Source organism: Ranitomeya imitator, chromosome 4 (genome assembly GCF_032444005.1).
Source record: "Ranitomeya imitator isolate aRanImi1 chromosome 4, aRanImi1.pri, whole genome shotgun sequence".
NCBI classification, from domain to species: domain Eukaryota; kingdom Metazoa; phylum Chordata; class Amphibia; order Anura; family Dendrobatidae; genus Ranitomeya; species Ranitomeya imitator.
In genome coordinates this window covers 13,434,981-13,450,335 of record NC_091285.1, presented here as the reverse complement: position 1 = coordinate 13,450,335, position 15,355 = coordinate 13,434,981, and the positions used below count along the sequence as shown (strand labels likewise).

The 15,355-nt window shown below is 49.9% G+C and overlaps 1 protein-coding gene across 1 annotated transcript in view; it reads right to left on the bottom strand.

Moving 5' to 3' along the window:
• Positions 1 to 14,118, bottom strand: part of ITPR2 (inositol 1,4,5-trisphosphate receptor type 2) — a 243,430-nt gene extending 229,312 nt beyond the window's left edge. Inside the window, exon 1 of the mRNA XM_069763093.1 lies at positions 13,831 to 14,118. Within this exon, the coding sequence (XP_069619194.1) occupies positions 13,831 to 13,922 (92 nt within the window). The 5' untranslated portion in view covers positions 13,923 to 14,118. The remainder of the gene's footprint in view (positions 1 to 13,830) is intronic.
• Between the last annotated feature and the right edge of the window lie 1,237 nt (positions 14,119 to 15,355).

Sequence of the window (15,355 nt, the reverse complement as noted above, 5' to 3'; positions counted from 1 at the left end):
GCTTTGCACATTCTTGGCATTCTCTTGATGAGCTTCAAGAGGTAGTCACTGGGAATGGTCTTCCAACAATCTTGAAGGAGTTCCCAGAGATGCTTAGCACTTGTTGGCCCTTTTGCCTTCACTCTGCGGTCCAGCTCACCCCAAACCATCTCGATTGGGTTCAGGTCTGGTGACTGTGGAGGCCAGGTCATCTGGCGTAGCACCCCATCACTCTCCTACTTGGTCAAATAGCCCTTACACAGCCTCGAGGTGTTTGGGGTCATTGTCCTGTTGAAAAATAAATGATGGTGCAACTAAACGCAAACCGGATGGAATAGCATGCCGCTGCTAGATGCTGTGGTAGCCATGCTGGTTCACTATGCCTTCAATTTTGAATAAATCCCCAACAGTGTCACCAGCAAAGCCCCCCACACCATCACACCTCCTCCTCCATGCTTCACGGTGGGAACCAGGCATGTAGAGTCCTTCCGTTCACCTTTTCTGCGTCGCACAAAGACACGGTGGTTGGAACCAAAGATCTCAAATTTGGACTCATCAGACCAAAGCACAGATTTCCACTGGTCTAATGTCCATTCCTTGTGATCTTTAGCCCAAACAAGTCTCTTCTGCTTGTTGCCTGTCCTTAGCAGTGGTTTCCTAGCAGCTATTTTACCATGAAGGCCTGCTGCACAAAGTCTCCTCTTAACAGTTGTTGTAGAGATGTGTCTGCTGCTAGAACTCTGTGTGGCATTGACCTGGTCTCTAATCTGAGCTGCTGTTAACCTGCGATTTCTGAGGCTGGTGACTCGGATAAACTTATCTTCAGAAGCAGAGGTGACTCTTGGTCTTCCTTTCCTGGGGCAGTCCTCATGTTAGCCAGTTTCTTTGTAGCGCTTGATGTTTTTTTGCCACTGCACTTGGGGACACTTTCAAAGTTTTCCCAGTTTTTCGGACTGACTGACCTTCATTTCTTAAAGTATTGAAAAGAGAGAAAAGAAACATACCAAGACCAGGGATCATCAGGATAAATAGATACAATTAGCAATTTTATTCAAGTCAAAGGACACACCAAACAATTTAAAAACATTTAAAAACAAAGTATTACATAGCCCCGTAATGGGGTTTTCCCCCCCAAAACCGAAACACTGTCACAGGAAAGTCATATAGTGTTATTCGTCGTATAGCAAACAAAATATGACAGAATACACATGTATATACACCTGAATGTGCGGCTGATCTATTAATCGGCTGTCATGACTACTCCATATGCATAGTATCAAATATAACTATTACAGTAGAAAGAAAACCCCTAATGTTGCCTAAATAGGTACCAGTAGACCGGCCTGATATAATAACTACGACTACCGCATTATACCCAATAGACCCGATTCCATACTGATGGTGGCTCAGATGATGCTTAAAAACCAAGGCAGTATGTAGAATTATTTATAGAAAATGCGCATGGAGATATATCAGAAAAAGAAATATATGAAGATATAAATAACCACAATAGGTGAAGAAAACACCCAATAATATGTCCAAAAAAGAAATTGAAAAACAGAAAAAATGTAGAAAAAAAAATGTACCGTATGTACTGAAAAACAGTTATTGCAAAAGAGCCAATCGATCAAAAAATAGAAAAAAATACCTGAAAAATAAATTAGTATGGATCCAGAGTGCACTAAAAGAAAAACTGGAGCAGAGGAGATTACTCAGCTCCAAGCCGTGGCCAAAAAAAGGGGCATGAAGCTGCAGGCAAAGGAAAGCGATTGCAAAACCTGCCCAATAAGAGACGGAGCCAAGGTGTAATAAGGAGCCGGTCTGGGGGCACTGACTCTGACTTGAATACAATTGCTTATCGTATCTACGGTATTTATCCCGGTGATCCCTGGTCTTCGTAGGTTTCTTTTCTCTCTTTTCAATACAGCCCTTACTTGACATACTCCAGGTTGATCCCAGTTATCAGCTGTGTATCCACCAGACTTCTGCTCAACACAACTGATGGTCCCAACCCCATTTATAAGGCAAGAAATCCCACTTATTAAACCTGACAGGACACACCTGTGAAGTGAAAACCATTCCCGGTGACTACCTCTTGAAGCTCATCAAGAGAATGCCAAGAGTGTGCAAAGCAGTCATCAAAGCAAAAGGTGGCTACTTTGAAGAACCTAGAATATAAGACATATTTTAAGTTGTTTCACACTTTTTTGTTAAGTATATAATTCCACATGTGTTAAATCATAGTTTTGATGCCTTCAGTGTGAATGTACAATTTTCATAGTCATGAAAATACAGAAAAATCCTTAAATGAGAAGGTGTGTCCAAACTTTTGATCTGTACTGTATATGAAAAACTAAGAAGGAGAAAAAGTTTACTTCATCCTGACCCGGCCATGTAACATCCCTCCTCATCGCCATAGCTTCCCTACTGACCGCCCACAGCTTCCCTCTGGATCGCCTGCAGCATCCACCTGGAAAGCCTAAAGCTTACCTCTTGACTGCAGTTTTCCTCCTGGCCCCCTGCAGATTCCCTCCCAGCCGACTGCAGCATTCATCCAGACCGCCTGCAGCTTCCCTCCTGACCGCCTGCAGCATCCATCCGGAAAACCTAAAGCTTCCCTTCTGACTGCAGCTTCCCTCCTGACCGACTGCAGCATTCATCCAGAACACCTAAACCTTCCTTCCTACTGACTGCAGCTTCCCTCCTGACCGCCCGCAGCTTCCCTCCCGACCAACCGCAGCTTCCCTCCCGACCAACCGCAGCTTCCCTCCCGACCAACCGCAGCTTCCCTCCCGACCGCCCGTAGCTTCCCTCCCGACCGCCCGCAGCTTCCCTCCCGACCGCCCGCAGCTTCCCTCCCGACCGCCCGCAGCTTCCCTCCTGACCGCCCGCAGCTTCCCTCCTGACCGCCCGCAGCTTCTCTCCTGACCAACCGCAGCTTCCCTCCTCTCCACAAGCAGCTTCCCTCCTGACCTCCCACAGCTTCCCTCCGGATCGCGTGTAGCATCCATACGGAAAGCCTAAAGTTTCCCTCTTGACTGCAGTTTCCCTCCTGGCCGCCTGCAGCATTAATCCAGACAGCCCGTAGTTTCCCTCCTCACCGCCCGCAGCTTCCCTCCTCTCCACCCGCAGCTTCCCTCCTCTCCACCCGCAGCTTCCCTCCTCTCCACCCGCAGCTTCCCTCCTCTCCACCCGCAGCTTCCCTCCTCTCCACCCGCAGCTTCCCTCCTCTCCACCCGCAGCTTCCCTCCTCTCCACCCGCAGCTTCCCTCCTCTCCACCCGCAGCTTCCCTCCTCTCCACCCGCAGCTTCCCTCCTCTCCACTCGCAGCTTCCCTCCTCTCCACTCGCAGCTTCCCTCCTCTCCACTCGCAGCTTCCCTCCTCTCCACTCGCAGCTTCCCTCCTCTCCACCCGCAGCTTCCCTCCTGACCGCACACAGCTTCTCTCCGGATCGTCTGCATCATCCATCTGGAAAGCCTAAAGCTTCCCTCTTGACTGCAGTTTCTCTCCCGGCCGACTGCAGCACAGCATTCATCCAGACCGCCCGCAGATTCCCTCCCGACTGCCTGCTGCATCCTACCGGAAAGCCTAAAGCTTCCCTTCAGACTGCAGCTTCCCTCCTGACCGACTGCAGCATTCATCCAGAACGCCTAAAGCTTCCTTCTGACCGCCAGCAGCTTCCCTCCTGACCGCCAGCAGCTTCCCTCCTGACCAACCACAGCTTTCCTCCTGACCAACCGCAGCTTTCCTCCTGACCGCCAGCAGCTTTCCTCCTGACCGCCAGCAGCTTCCCTCCTGACCAACCGCAGCTTTCCTCCTGACCAACCGCAGCTTCCCTCCTGACCAACCGCAGCTTCCCTCCTGACCAACCGCAGCTTTCCTCCTGACTGCCAGCAGCTTTCCTCCTGACCGCCAGCAGCTTTCCTCCTGACCACCCGCAGCTTTCCTCCTGACCACCCGCAGCTTTCCTCCTGACCACCCGCAGCTTCCCTCCTGACCAACCGCAGCTTCCATCTGGAAAGCCTAAAGTTTCCCTTCTGACTGCAGCTTCCCTCCTGACCGACTGCAGCATTCATCCAGAACGCCTAAAGCTTCCTTCTGACTGCCTGCAGCTTCCCTCCTGACCGCCTGCAGCTTCCCTCGTGATCACAGAGGATCGTCCAGGGAGGATTTAGTCACATACAAGGGAGCTCTGCTCACAAAATGTCACTTCGTTTTTACTTCCCGAAAATCCTCAAACTTATCTCCGCACGTGTCCGGCTGCAGCTTAACTGCATTTAAGGGGACCATCCTATGACATACGGGTATTTTATTGCAATTTGTATCTGCTGCAACATACACAGAGTACAGGCCACCCGAAACAGCAGCTGCTGACGGTCCTGCATGGCCGAGATTAGGCGATTGCTAGTCGTGCAATTCTCTGTGAAATCCGCTGTTCTGTAAAAGGCTCAAACGATCTTATCAAAGAGGCAAAGGTCAATGCAGCATGCAAAAACCGTCGGGGGCGAGCCTGAGCATGGCGGCCGCTCCACAGAAAATGCCAGAAATGCTGCAAATAATTTACCAATCAGCACAAAAAAAAAAGGAGGAAATTGAAAAAGAAAGAAAACATTAACAAGTAAAAAAAAGCTACATTACAAATAAGGAAAATAAAACATAAAAAATACTATAAAGATACTATAAAAAAAAAATTGCGCAAAAGTTGTAGTTTCATAAAAACTTTGACACCCATTTTTCCCAAAAAATTTCTTTTTTTTTGCCCAAAAATGGAATTTGGCAAAATGTGCAACTTTTTTTTGTGACTAAATACTGGTGCAAAATTCTTAATATATGTGCCCCCCCCCCCCCCCCCCCCCGAAAAAAATGCAATATTGCTAATGAAAGGAAGGTAGGAAATAAACAGCAATAAAAAAATGCAAAATTCAAAACAGAAAAGTGACAAGAAAGCTAAAATACTATGAAAACTAAAAAAATGACAATTGAATATAAAAATGCAAAATTCACCCAAAATAACAAATGCTGAATTCCCCATAAAATAAAAAGATAATAAAAAAGATGCAAAGTTACTAAGTAATAAAACATTTTAAAAAATAAATGCAAAATTGCAAAAAAAAATAAAAAAATAAGAATTCAAAATGAAAAAAAAGTTTAAAAAAAAAAAAAAAAAAAAAATCACAAAAAATATAAATGCTGAGTTCTATATATAAAAAAGTGGAAAAAATAACAAACATGCAAAATGACGCACACAAAAAATCTAATTAATGCAAGATTCCCCCAAAATATATATAAATTCGCAATTCATAAAAATAAATAAATAAAACTATGACAATTAAAAATATAAAATCACAAAAATATAAAAAATTCAAAACTGCAGTTTTGAGGTCAGTTTTCGGGTAAGAACCTCTGCAGACCTCGCACTATAACACGAGGACACGGCCGTCATTACTAAGCTCGACCCGACCAGTACAACCAGTATTACACACCTCCAGGAAATGCTACTTCAGGTTGCCTAGCAACCATTTGTCCCACTTACTGTCTAAGTAACCAAGGGGATGACAGGATGTTCTGACTGAGATACAGTGTACTGCCTCTCCGTACTGCACAGACTTGTTTAGGCCCATTCCATTTAGGCAATAGGAAGCAAAGGGAATAGAAGATTACGCCAAACTACGGGGGGGGGGGGGGGGTTGGCTACAATTCCCCCTATTTTAGGGGCCCATGAATCCTGCCATCCATTATAAAACACTGACAGTACACAGCAGTGTTTACCCTTCGACATTAAAAGGCGCAGAACCTATCCCCTCAACAGTACAAGGCGCGGAGCCTAGCTCCCGACAGTACAAGGCACAGAACCTATCCCCTCAACAGTACAAGACGCAGAAACCTACCCCCCCGACAGTACATGGAGCAGAACCAACCTCCCTACAGTACAAGGTGCAGAACCTACCCCGTGTGACAGTACAAGGTGTAGAACCTACCCTCCCTGACAGTACAAGGCATAGAACCTACCCCCCACCCGACAGTACAAGACACAGAACCTACTCCCCGACAGTATACGGAGCAGAACCAACCACCCGACAGTACAAGACGCAGAGCCCAGCTCCCGACAGTACAAGGCGTAGAACCAACCTCCCGACAGTACAAGGTGCAGAATCTACTCCGCGACAGTACAAGGCATAGAACCTATCCCCCCCCCGACAGTACAAGGCGTAGAACCTACCCCCACCCCGACAGTACAAGGCGTAGAACCTACCCCCTCCCCGACAGTACAAGGCGTAGAACCTACCCCCTCCCCGACAGTACAAGGCGTAGAACCTACCCCCTCCCCGACAGTACAATGTGTAGAACTTACCCCCCGACAGTAAAAGGTGCAGAACCTACCCCGCGACAGTACAAGGCATAGAACCTACCCCCCCCGACAGTACAAGGCACAAAACCTAGGCCCCGACAGTACAAGGTGTAGAACCTATCCTCTCAACAGTACAAGACGCAGAGCCTAGTTCCCGACAGTACAAGGCGTAGAACCAACCTCCCGACAATATAAGGTGCAGAACCTACCCCGCGACAGTACAAGGCGTAGAACCTACCCCTCCGACAGTACAAGGCACAAAACCTAGGCCCCGACAGTACAAGGTGTAGAACCACCCCCCCAACAGTACAAGGCGCAGAACCTATCCACTGACACTACAAAGGTGCAGAACCTACCCCCCAACAGTCCAAGGCGCAACATCTACCTCCTGACAATACAAGGCACAGCGCCAACCCCCGTCAGTACAAGGCACAGTGCCTACCCCCCGTCAGTACAAGGCACAGTGCCTACCCCCCGTCAGTACAAGGCACAGTGCCTACCCCCGACACAACAAGGCACAGTGCCTACCCCCAGACAGCACAAGCCACAACGCCTACCCCTCGACAGTACAAGATGTAGCACCTACCCCTGACAATACAATATGCAGTGCCTACACCGCGACAATACAAGACGCAGCTCCTACATCCCGACAGTACAAGGCGCAGTCCCTAACCCCCAACAGCAGAAGGCACAGGGCCTACCCCCCGACAGGACATGGCACAGTGCCTAGCACACCGACAGTACAAGGCACAGTGCCAACCCCGTGACAGGTACAAGTTACATTGCCCTCAACACATCAAGGATCTTCAATTTGCATCACATTGTACTCCCGGGCAGTCTCGCTTTCATTCTTTGGAATGTTCCCACATAATTCCTCTTAATCCGGCTGATCGTGCACATATGAGGGCAGTATACATCACAGCACTCCGTACGTCAGGTGGAATTTCAGATCCTTTGTGTTCTTAAACACCTCTAATCCTGTTCTGACAAATGTAATGAAAAATCTGAGAAAATCTCCAGGAAATAGACGACCATGAGTGACAACCACTTTGACTGTTAATAAAAATGCTGTAAGGCTTGTCATAGGGTCCGAAATGGCAAATCTGAATCTAATCCAGGCTAATATGAGCTCCATTGCCGGCCATAATGCACAGCCCCATGCCAATGCCGGCGAAACTGCACAGCCCCATGCCAATGCCGGCCAAAGTGCACAGCCCCAGGCCAGTGCCTGCCATCTTGCACAGCCCCAGGCCAGTACCTGCCATCTTGCACAGCCCCAGGCCAGTACCTGCCATCTTGCACAGCCCCAGGCCAGTACCTGCCATCTTGCACAGCCCCAGGCCAGTACCTGCCATCATGCACAGCACCAGGCCAGTACCTGCCATCTTGCACAGCCCCAGGCCAGTACCTGCCATCTTGCACAGCCCCAGGCCAGTACCTGCCATCTTGCACAGCCCCAGGCCAGTACCTGCCATCTTGCACAGCCCCAGGCCAGTACCTGCCATCTTGCACAGCCCCAGGCCAGTACCTGCCATCTTGCACAGCCCCAGGCCAGTACCTGCCATCTTGCACAGCCCCAGGCCAGTGCCTGCCATCTTGCACAGCCCCAGGCCAGTGCCTGCCATCTTGCACAGCCCCAGGCCAGTACCTGCCGTCTTGCACAGCCCCAGGCCAGTACCTGCCATGTTGCACAGCCCCAGGCCAGTACCTGCCATCATGCACAGCACCAGGCCAGTACCTGCCATCTTGCACAGCCCCAGGCCAGTACCTGCCATCATGCACAGCACCAGGCCAGTACCTGCCATCTTGCACAGCCCCAGGCCAGTACCTGCCATCTTGCACAGCCCCAGGCCAGTACCTGCCATCTTGCACAGCCCCAGGCCAGTACCTGCCATCTTGCACAGCCCCAGGCCAGTACCTGCCATCTTGCACAGCCCCATGCCAGTACCTGCCATCTTGCACAACCCCATGGCAGTACCTGTCATCTTGCACAGCCTCATGGCAGTACCTGCCATCTTGCACAGCCCCATGGCAGTACCTGCCATCTTGCACAGCCCCATGGCAGTACCTGCCATCTTGCACAGCCCCATGGCAGTACCTGCCATCTTGCACAGCCCCATGGCAGTACCTGCCATCTTGCACAGCCCCATGGCAGTACCTGCCATCTTGCACAGCCCCATGGCAGTACCTGCCATCTTGCACAGCCCCATGGCAGTACCTGCCATCTTGCACAGCCCCATGGCAGTACCTGCCTTCTTGCACAGCCCCATGGCAGTACCTGCCATCCTCCACAGCCCCTGCACGGCCCCATTGCACTACCTGCCATCTTGCACAGCCCCATGACAATACCAGCCATAGTGCACAGCCCCATGGCAATACCAGCCATAGTGCAAGATATAGTGCACGTCCCACAACAGTACAAGCCACAGTGTGTAGTTCCACGACAGTAATAGTTACAGCACCACCTCTCAACAGTATCAAGCACAAAGCTCAACAACAGTTCCAGGCACAATGCACCTCCAAAACAGTACCAGTCACAGGCACCCTGAGAGCACCGACCACAGAGCAACTTCCAAAATAGCACCCTCTCAACAGTACAATCCACAGTCCATGACGGTATCGATGGCACTACATCTTCCATGAGACTACCAACCACAGTGTACCCTCACAACAGCACCAGCCGGAGCACAAACCCTGACAGTTCCTGTGGAAGTATACCTGCCACAACAATACCTATAATGGTGCACTCTCACAGCAGTACCATCTACAGCACACCACCACAACATTACAAGCTACAGCGCACTCCTTGACAGTACCATCCACAATGCAAACCACTAACAGTACCTGCAGAAGTGCACCTTTCACAACAATACCAACAACAGTGCCCCCTCACAGCAGTACCACCCTCGATGCCCTCCATTAACAGTACACCCCATGACTGTACCACCCATAATGCAAAACCATAACAGTAGTTTTGGTGGTGCACCTTCCACCACTGCATGAACCACAGTGCACCCTCACATCAGTACCAACAACGGTGCAATCCCATGACAATACCTGCTGCAATGCACTTTCCACAACAGTACCAATGACTGTGCACCCACAACAGCAAAAGCACGTCAGTGACCCCTTGACAGTACCTGTGGCAACGCACTTTCCACAACAGTACCAATGACTGTGCACCCACATCAGCACTACCACATCTGTGACCCCATGACAGTACCTGCGGCAATGTACTTACCACAAGAGTACCAATGACTGTGCACCCACAATAGCACTACCACATCTGTGACCCCATGACAGTACCTGCGGCAATGCACTTTCCACAACAGTATCAATGACTGTGCACCCACAACAGCACTAGCGCGTCAGTGACCTTAATGACAGTACCTGTGGCAATAAACTTTCCACAACAGTACCAATGACTGTGCACCCACAACAGCACTACCACATCTGTGACCCCATGACAGTACCTGCTGCAATGCACTTTCCACAACAGTATCAATGACTGTGCACCCAAAACAGAACCAGTGAGTCAGTGCCCCATAACAGTAGATACAGTAGTGCAACTTTTTAATTAATGAGAGAATAATATCATTAGCCACTGACTGCCGACTTAAAGGGGATGTTCTCCTTGGGCGGCTCCTGCCCCCTCAGCCTGGAGGGGACCTGACGCCTCCATCCTAATATCTATTTCCCCATTAACTAACACTCCAACCTTTGTCACCATTTTCACATTATTTGATGAGCAGATAAAGCATTTTCCATATCTCCGCGAGGTGCAGAGGTGGCAGTGGAGGTGGACGGCGACATCATACAGGTGTAATACTGCACATGGGGGAGGGGCAGCCGGAGCCTGGTGACCGGAACTACATACAGCGGCCACAAAAGGGAACAGTATATAGCGGGTTCAGGGTGGATATTACAGGACGGGGGTACATTATAGGGATATTACAGGATGGGGGACATTATAGGGATATTACAGGACGGGGGACATTATAGAGATATTACAGGACGGGGGAGGACATTATAGAGATATTACAGGACGGGGGAGGACATTATAGAGATATTACAGGACGGGGGAGGACATTATAGAGATATTACAGGACGGGGGGACATTATAGGGATATTACAGGACGGGGGAGGACATTATAGGGATATTACAGGACGGGGGGGACATTATAGAGATATTACAGGACGGGGGGACATTATAGGGATATTACAGGACGGGGAGGACATTATAGAGATATTACAGGACGGGGGGAACATTATGGGGATATTACAGGACGGGGGGACATTATAAGCTTATTACAGGACAGGGGACATTATAGGGATATTACAGGACGGGGGAGGACATTATAGAGATATTACAGGACGGGGGGAACATTATGGGGATATTACAGGACGGGGGGACATTATAAGCTTATTACAGGACAGGGGACATTATAGGGATATTACAGGACGGGGGAGGACATTATAGAGATATTACAGGACGGGGGGAACATTATGGGGATATTACAGGACGGGGGGGACATAAGCTTATTACAGGACAGGGGACATTATAGGGATATTACAGGACGGGGGAGGACATTATAGAGATATTACAGGACGGGGGAGACATTATATGGATATTACAGGACGGGGGGGACATAAGCTTATTACAGGACGGGGGAGGACATTATAGGGATATTACAGGACGGGAGGACATTATAGAGATATTACAGGACGGGGGGACATTATAGAGATATTACAGGACGGGGGGACATTATAGGGATATTACAGGACGGGGGAGGACATTATAGAGATATTACAGGACGGGGGAGACATTATATGGATATTACAGGAAGGGGGGACATTATAGGGATATTACAGGACGGGGGGGACATTATAGAGATATTACAGGACGGGGGGACATTATAGAGATATTACAGGACGGGGGACATTATAGAGATATTACAGGACGGGGGGACATTCTAGGGATATTACAGGACGGGGGACATTATAGAGATATTACAGGACGGGGGGACATTATAGGGATATTACAGGACGGGGGGACATTATAGAGATATTACAGGACGGGGGGACATTATAGAGATATTACAGGACGGGAGGACATTATAGGGATATTACAGGACGGGGGAGGACATTATAGAGATATTACAGGACGGGGGGACATTATAGAGATATTACAGGACGGGGGGACATTATAGGGATATTACAGGACGGGAGGACATTATAGGGATATTACAGGACGGGGGAGGACATTATAGAGATATTACAGGACGGGGGGACATTATAGGGATATTACAGGACGGGGGACATTATAGAGATATTACAGGACGGGGGGACATTATAGGGATATTACAGGACGGGGGACATTATAGAGATATTACAGGACGGGGGGACATTATAGAGATATTACAGGACGGGAGGACATTATAGGGATATTACAGGACGGGAGGACATTATAGGGATATTACAGGACGGGAGGACATTATAGGGATATTACAGGACGGGGGACATTATAGAGATATTACAGGACGGGGGGACATTATAGGGATATTACAGGACGGGGGGACATTATAGGGATATTACAGGACGGGAGGACATTATAGGGATATTACAGGACGGGAGGACATTATAGGGATATTACAGGACGGGGGACATTATAGAGATATTACAGGACGGGGGGACATTATAGGGATATTACAGGACGGGGGGACATTATAGGGATATTACAGGACGGGGGACATTATAGAGATATTACAGGACGGGGGAGGACATTATAGGGATATTACAGGACGGGGGAGGACATTATAGGGATATTACAGGACGGGGGGACATTATAGGGATATTACAGGACGGGGGGACATTATAGGGATATTACAGGACGGGGGAGGACATTATAGGGATATTACAGGACGGGGGAGGACATTATAGGGATATTACAGGACGGGGGAGGACATTATAGAGATATTACAGGACGGGGGAGGACATTATAGGGATATTACAGGACGGGGGAGGACATTATAGAGATATTACAGGACGGGGGGACATTATAGGGATATTACAGGACGGGAGGACATTATAGGGATATTACAGGACGGGGGAGGACATTATAGAGATATTACAGGACGGGGGGACATTATAGGGATATTACAGGACGGGGGACATTATAGAGATATTACAGGACGGGGGGACATTATAGGGATATTACAGGACGGGGGACATTATAGAGATATTACAGGACGGGGGAGGACATTATAGAGATATTACAGGACGGGGGGACATTATAGGGATATTACAGGACGGGGGACATTATAGAGATATTACAGGACGGGGGACATTATAGAGATATTACAGGACGGGGGACATTATAGAGATATTACAGGACGGGGGGACATTATAGGGATATTACAGGACGGGGGACATTATAGAGATATTACAGGACGGGGGGACATTATAGGGATATTACAGGACGGGAGGACATTATAGGGATATTACAGGACGGGAGGACATTATAGGGATATTACAGGACGGGAGGACATTATAGGGATATTACAGGACGGGGGACATTATAGAGATATTACAGGACGGGGGGACATTATAGGGATATTACAGGACGGGGGGACATTATAGGGATATTACAGGACGGGAGGACATTATAGGGATATTACAGGACGGGAGGACATTATAGGGATATTACAGGACGGGGGACATTATAGAGATATTACAGGACGGGGGGACATTATAGGGATATTACAGGACGGGGGACATTATAGAGATATTACAGGACGGGGGACATTATAGAGATATTACAGGACGGGGGAGGACATTATAGGGATATTACAGGACGGGGGAGGACATTATAGGGATATTACAGGACGGGGGAGGACATTATAGGGATATTACAGGACGGGGGGACATTATAGGGATATTACAGGACGGGGGGACATTATAGGGATATTACAGGACGGGGGGACATTATAGGGATATTACAGGACGGGGGGACATTATAGGGATATTACAGGACGGGGGACATTATAGAGATATTACAGGACGGGGGAGGACATTATAGGGATATTACAGGACGGGGGAGGACATTATAGGGATATTACAGGACGGGGGAGGACATTATAGGGATATTACAGGACGGGGGGACATTATAGGGATATTACAGGACGGGGGAGGACATTATAGGGATATTACAGGACGGGGGGACATTATAGGGATATTACAGGACGGGAGGACATTATATGGATATTACAGGACGGGGGACATTATAGGGATATTACAGGACGGGGGACATTATAGGGATATTACAGCACTGGGGTCATCGCTCGGAGCAGAGGCCTTCTTCTTTCCTCCTTCCTTCCTTCCCTGCAGTTTGCTCACTTCCTCCTTTCCGGAGCAGTGTGTCAGGAGCAGTGTACAGGTCGCTGCTCTGCCCCGGCGGTGTGTACGGGGTTTCCCGGGCCCCTGCTGCCGCACAGCCTCTTACCCCAGGGTGCTGATGAAGCCATTGACGGAGCCCTCCGCGTACAGAGACACGATGTCCCCGATGTACAAGAAGCTGGACATCTTCTCCGGCATGCTGGGCTCAGGGCGCCCCCTACAGGCGGGGCATGGCGCTGCAGCTCTGCAGGACCCGGGGCGGCGGCTCCCGGCCTCTCCGGGGTCTCCTGCACAGGTGGTGCCCGGTCCGGGGGGCGATGATCGGCAGCGCCGGCCCCGCTCTCTGCCCGCAGCGCCCGGAGCTGTCAGGGGAAGTGCCCGGGTCCAACTCTGCGCTCTGCCGCGGGGCGGGGCTGTGCGAGGCAGGCAGCCAATAGGAGGAGCAGCTGCAGGAAGAGGGCGGGGCCTCAGCAAAATCATGAAGAGTTCATTCATAAGTGACACAAGGAGCAACAGAGGAATAAGAAGGACAAACTACTGCCCCCCTGTGTACAGGAACGGTACTGCTACACTACCGGTACTGCTACACTACTGCCCCCTGTGTACAGGAACGGTACTGCTACACTACTGCCCCCTGTGTACAGGAACGGTACTGCTACACTACCGGTACTGCTACACTACTGCCCCCCTGTGTACAGGAACGGTACTGCTACACTACCGGTACTGCTACACTACTGCCCCCAGTGTACAGGAACGGTACTGCTACACTACCGGTACTGCTACACTACTGCCCCCAGTGTACAGGAACGGTACTGCTACACTACTGCCCCCAGTGTACATGACAGGTAGTGCTACACTACTGCCCCCAGTGTACAGGAACGGTACTGCTACACTACTGCCCCCAGTGTACAGGAACAGTACCGCTACACTACTGCCCCCCTGTGTACAGGAACGGTACTGCTACACTACCGATACTGCTACACTACTGCCCCCAGTGTACATCAACGGTACTGCTACACTACTGCCCCCAGTGTACATGACAGGTAGTGCTACACTACTGCCCCCAGTGTACAGGAACAGTACCGCTACACTACTGCCCCCCTGTGTACAGGAACGGTACTGCTACACTACCGGTACTGCTACACTACTGCCCCCTGTGTACAGGAACGGTACTGCTACACTACTGTCCCCCAGTGTACAGGAACGGTACTGCTACACTACTGCCCCCAGTGTACAGGAACGGTACTGCTACACTACTGCCCCCAGTGTACAGGAACGGTACTGCTACACTACTGCCCCCCTGTGTACAGGAACGGTACTGCTACACTACCGGTACTGCTACACTACTGCCCCCAGTGTACAGGAACGGTACTGCTACACTACTGCCCCCCTGTGTACATGACAGGTAGTGCTACACTACTGCCCCCAGTGTACAGGAACAGTACCGCTACACTACTGCCCCCTGTGTACAGGAACGGTACTGCTACACTACTGCCCCCAGTGTACAGGAACGGTACTGCTACACTACTGCCCCCCTGTGTACAGGAACGGTACTGCTACACTACCGGTACTGCTACACTACTGCCCCCTGTGTACAGGAACGGTACTGCTACACTACTGTCCCCCAGTGT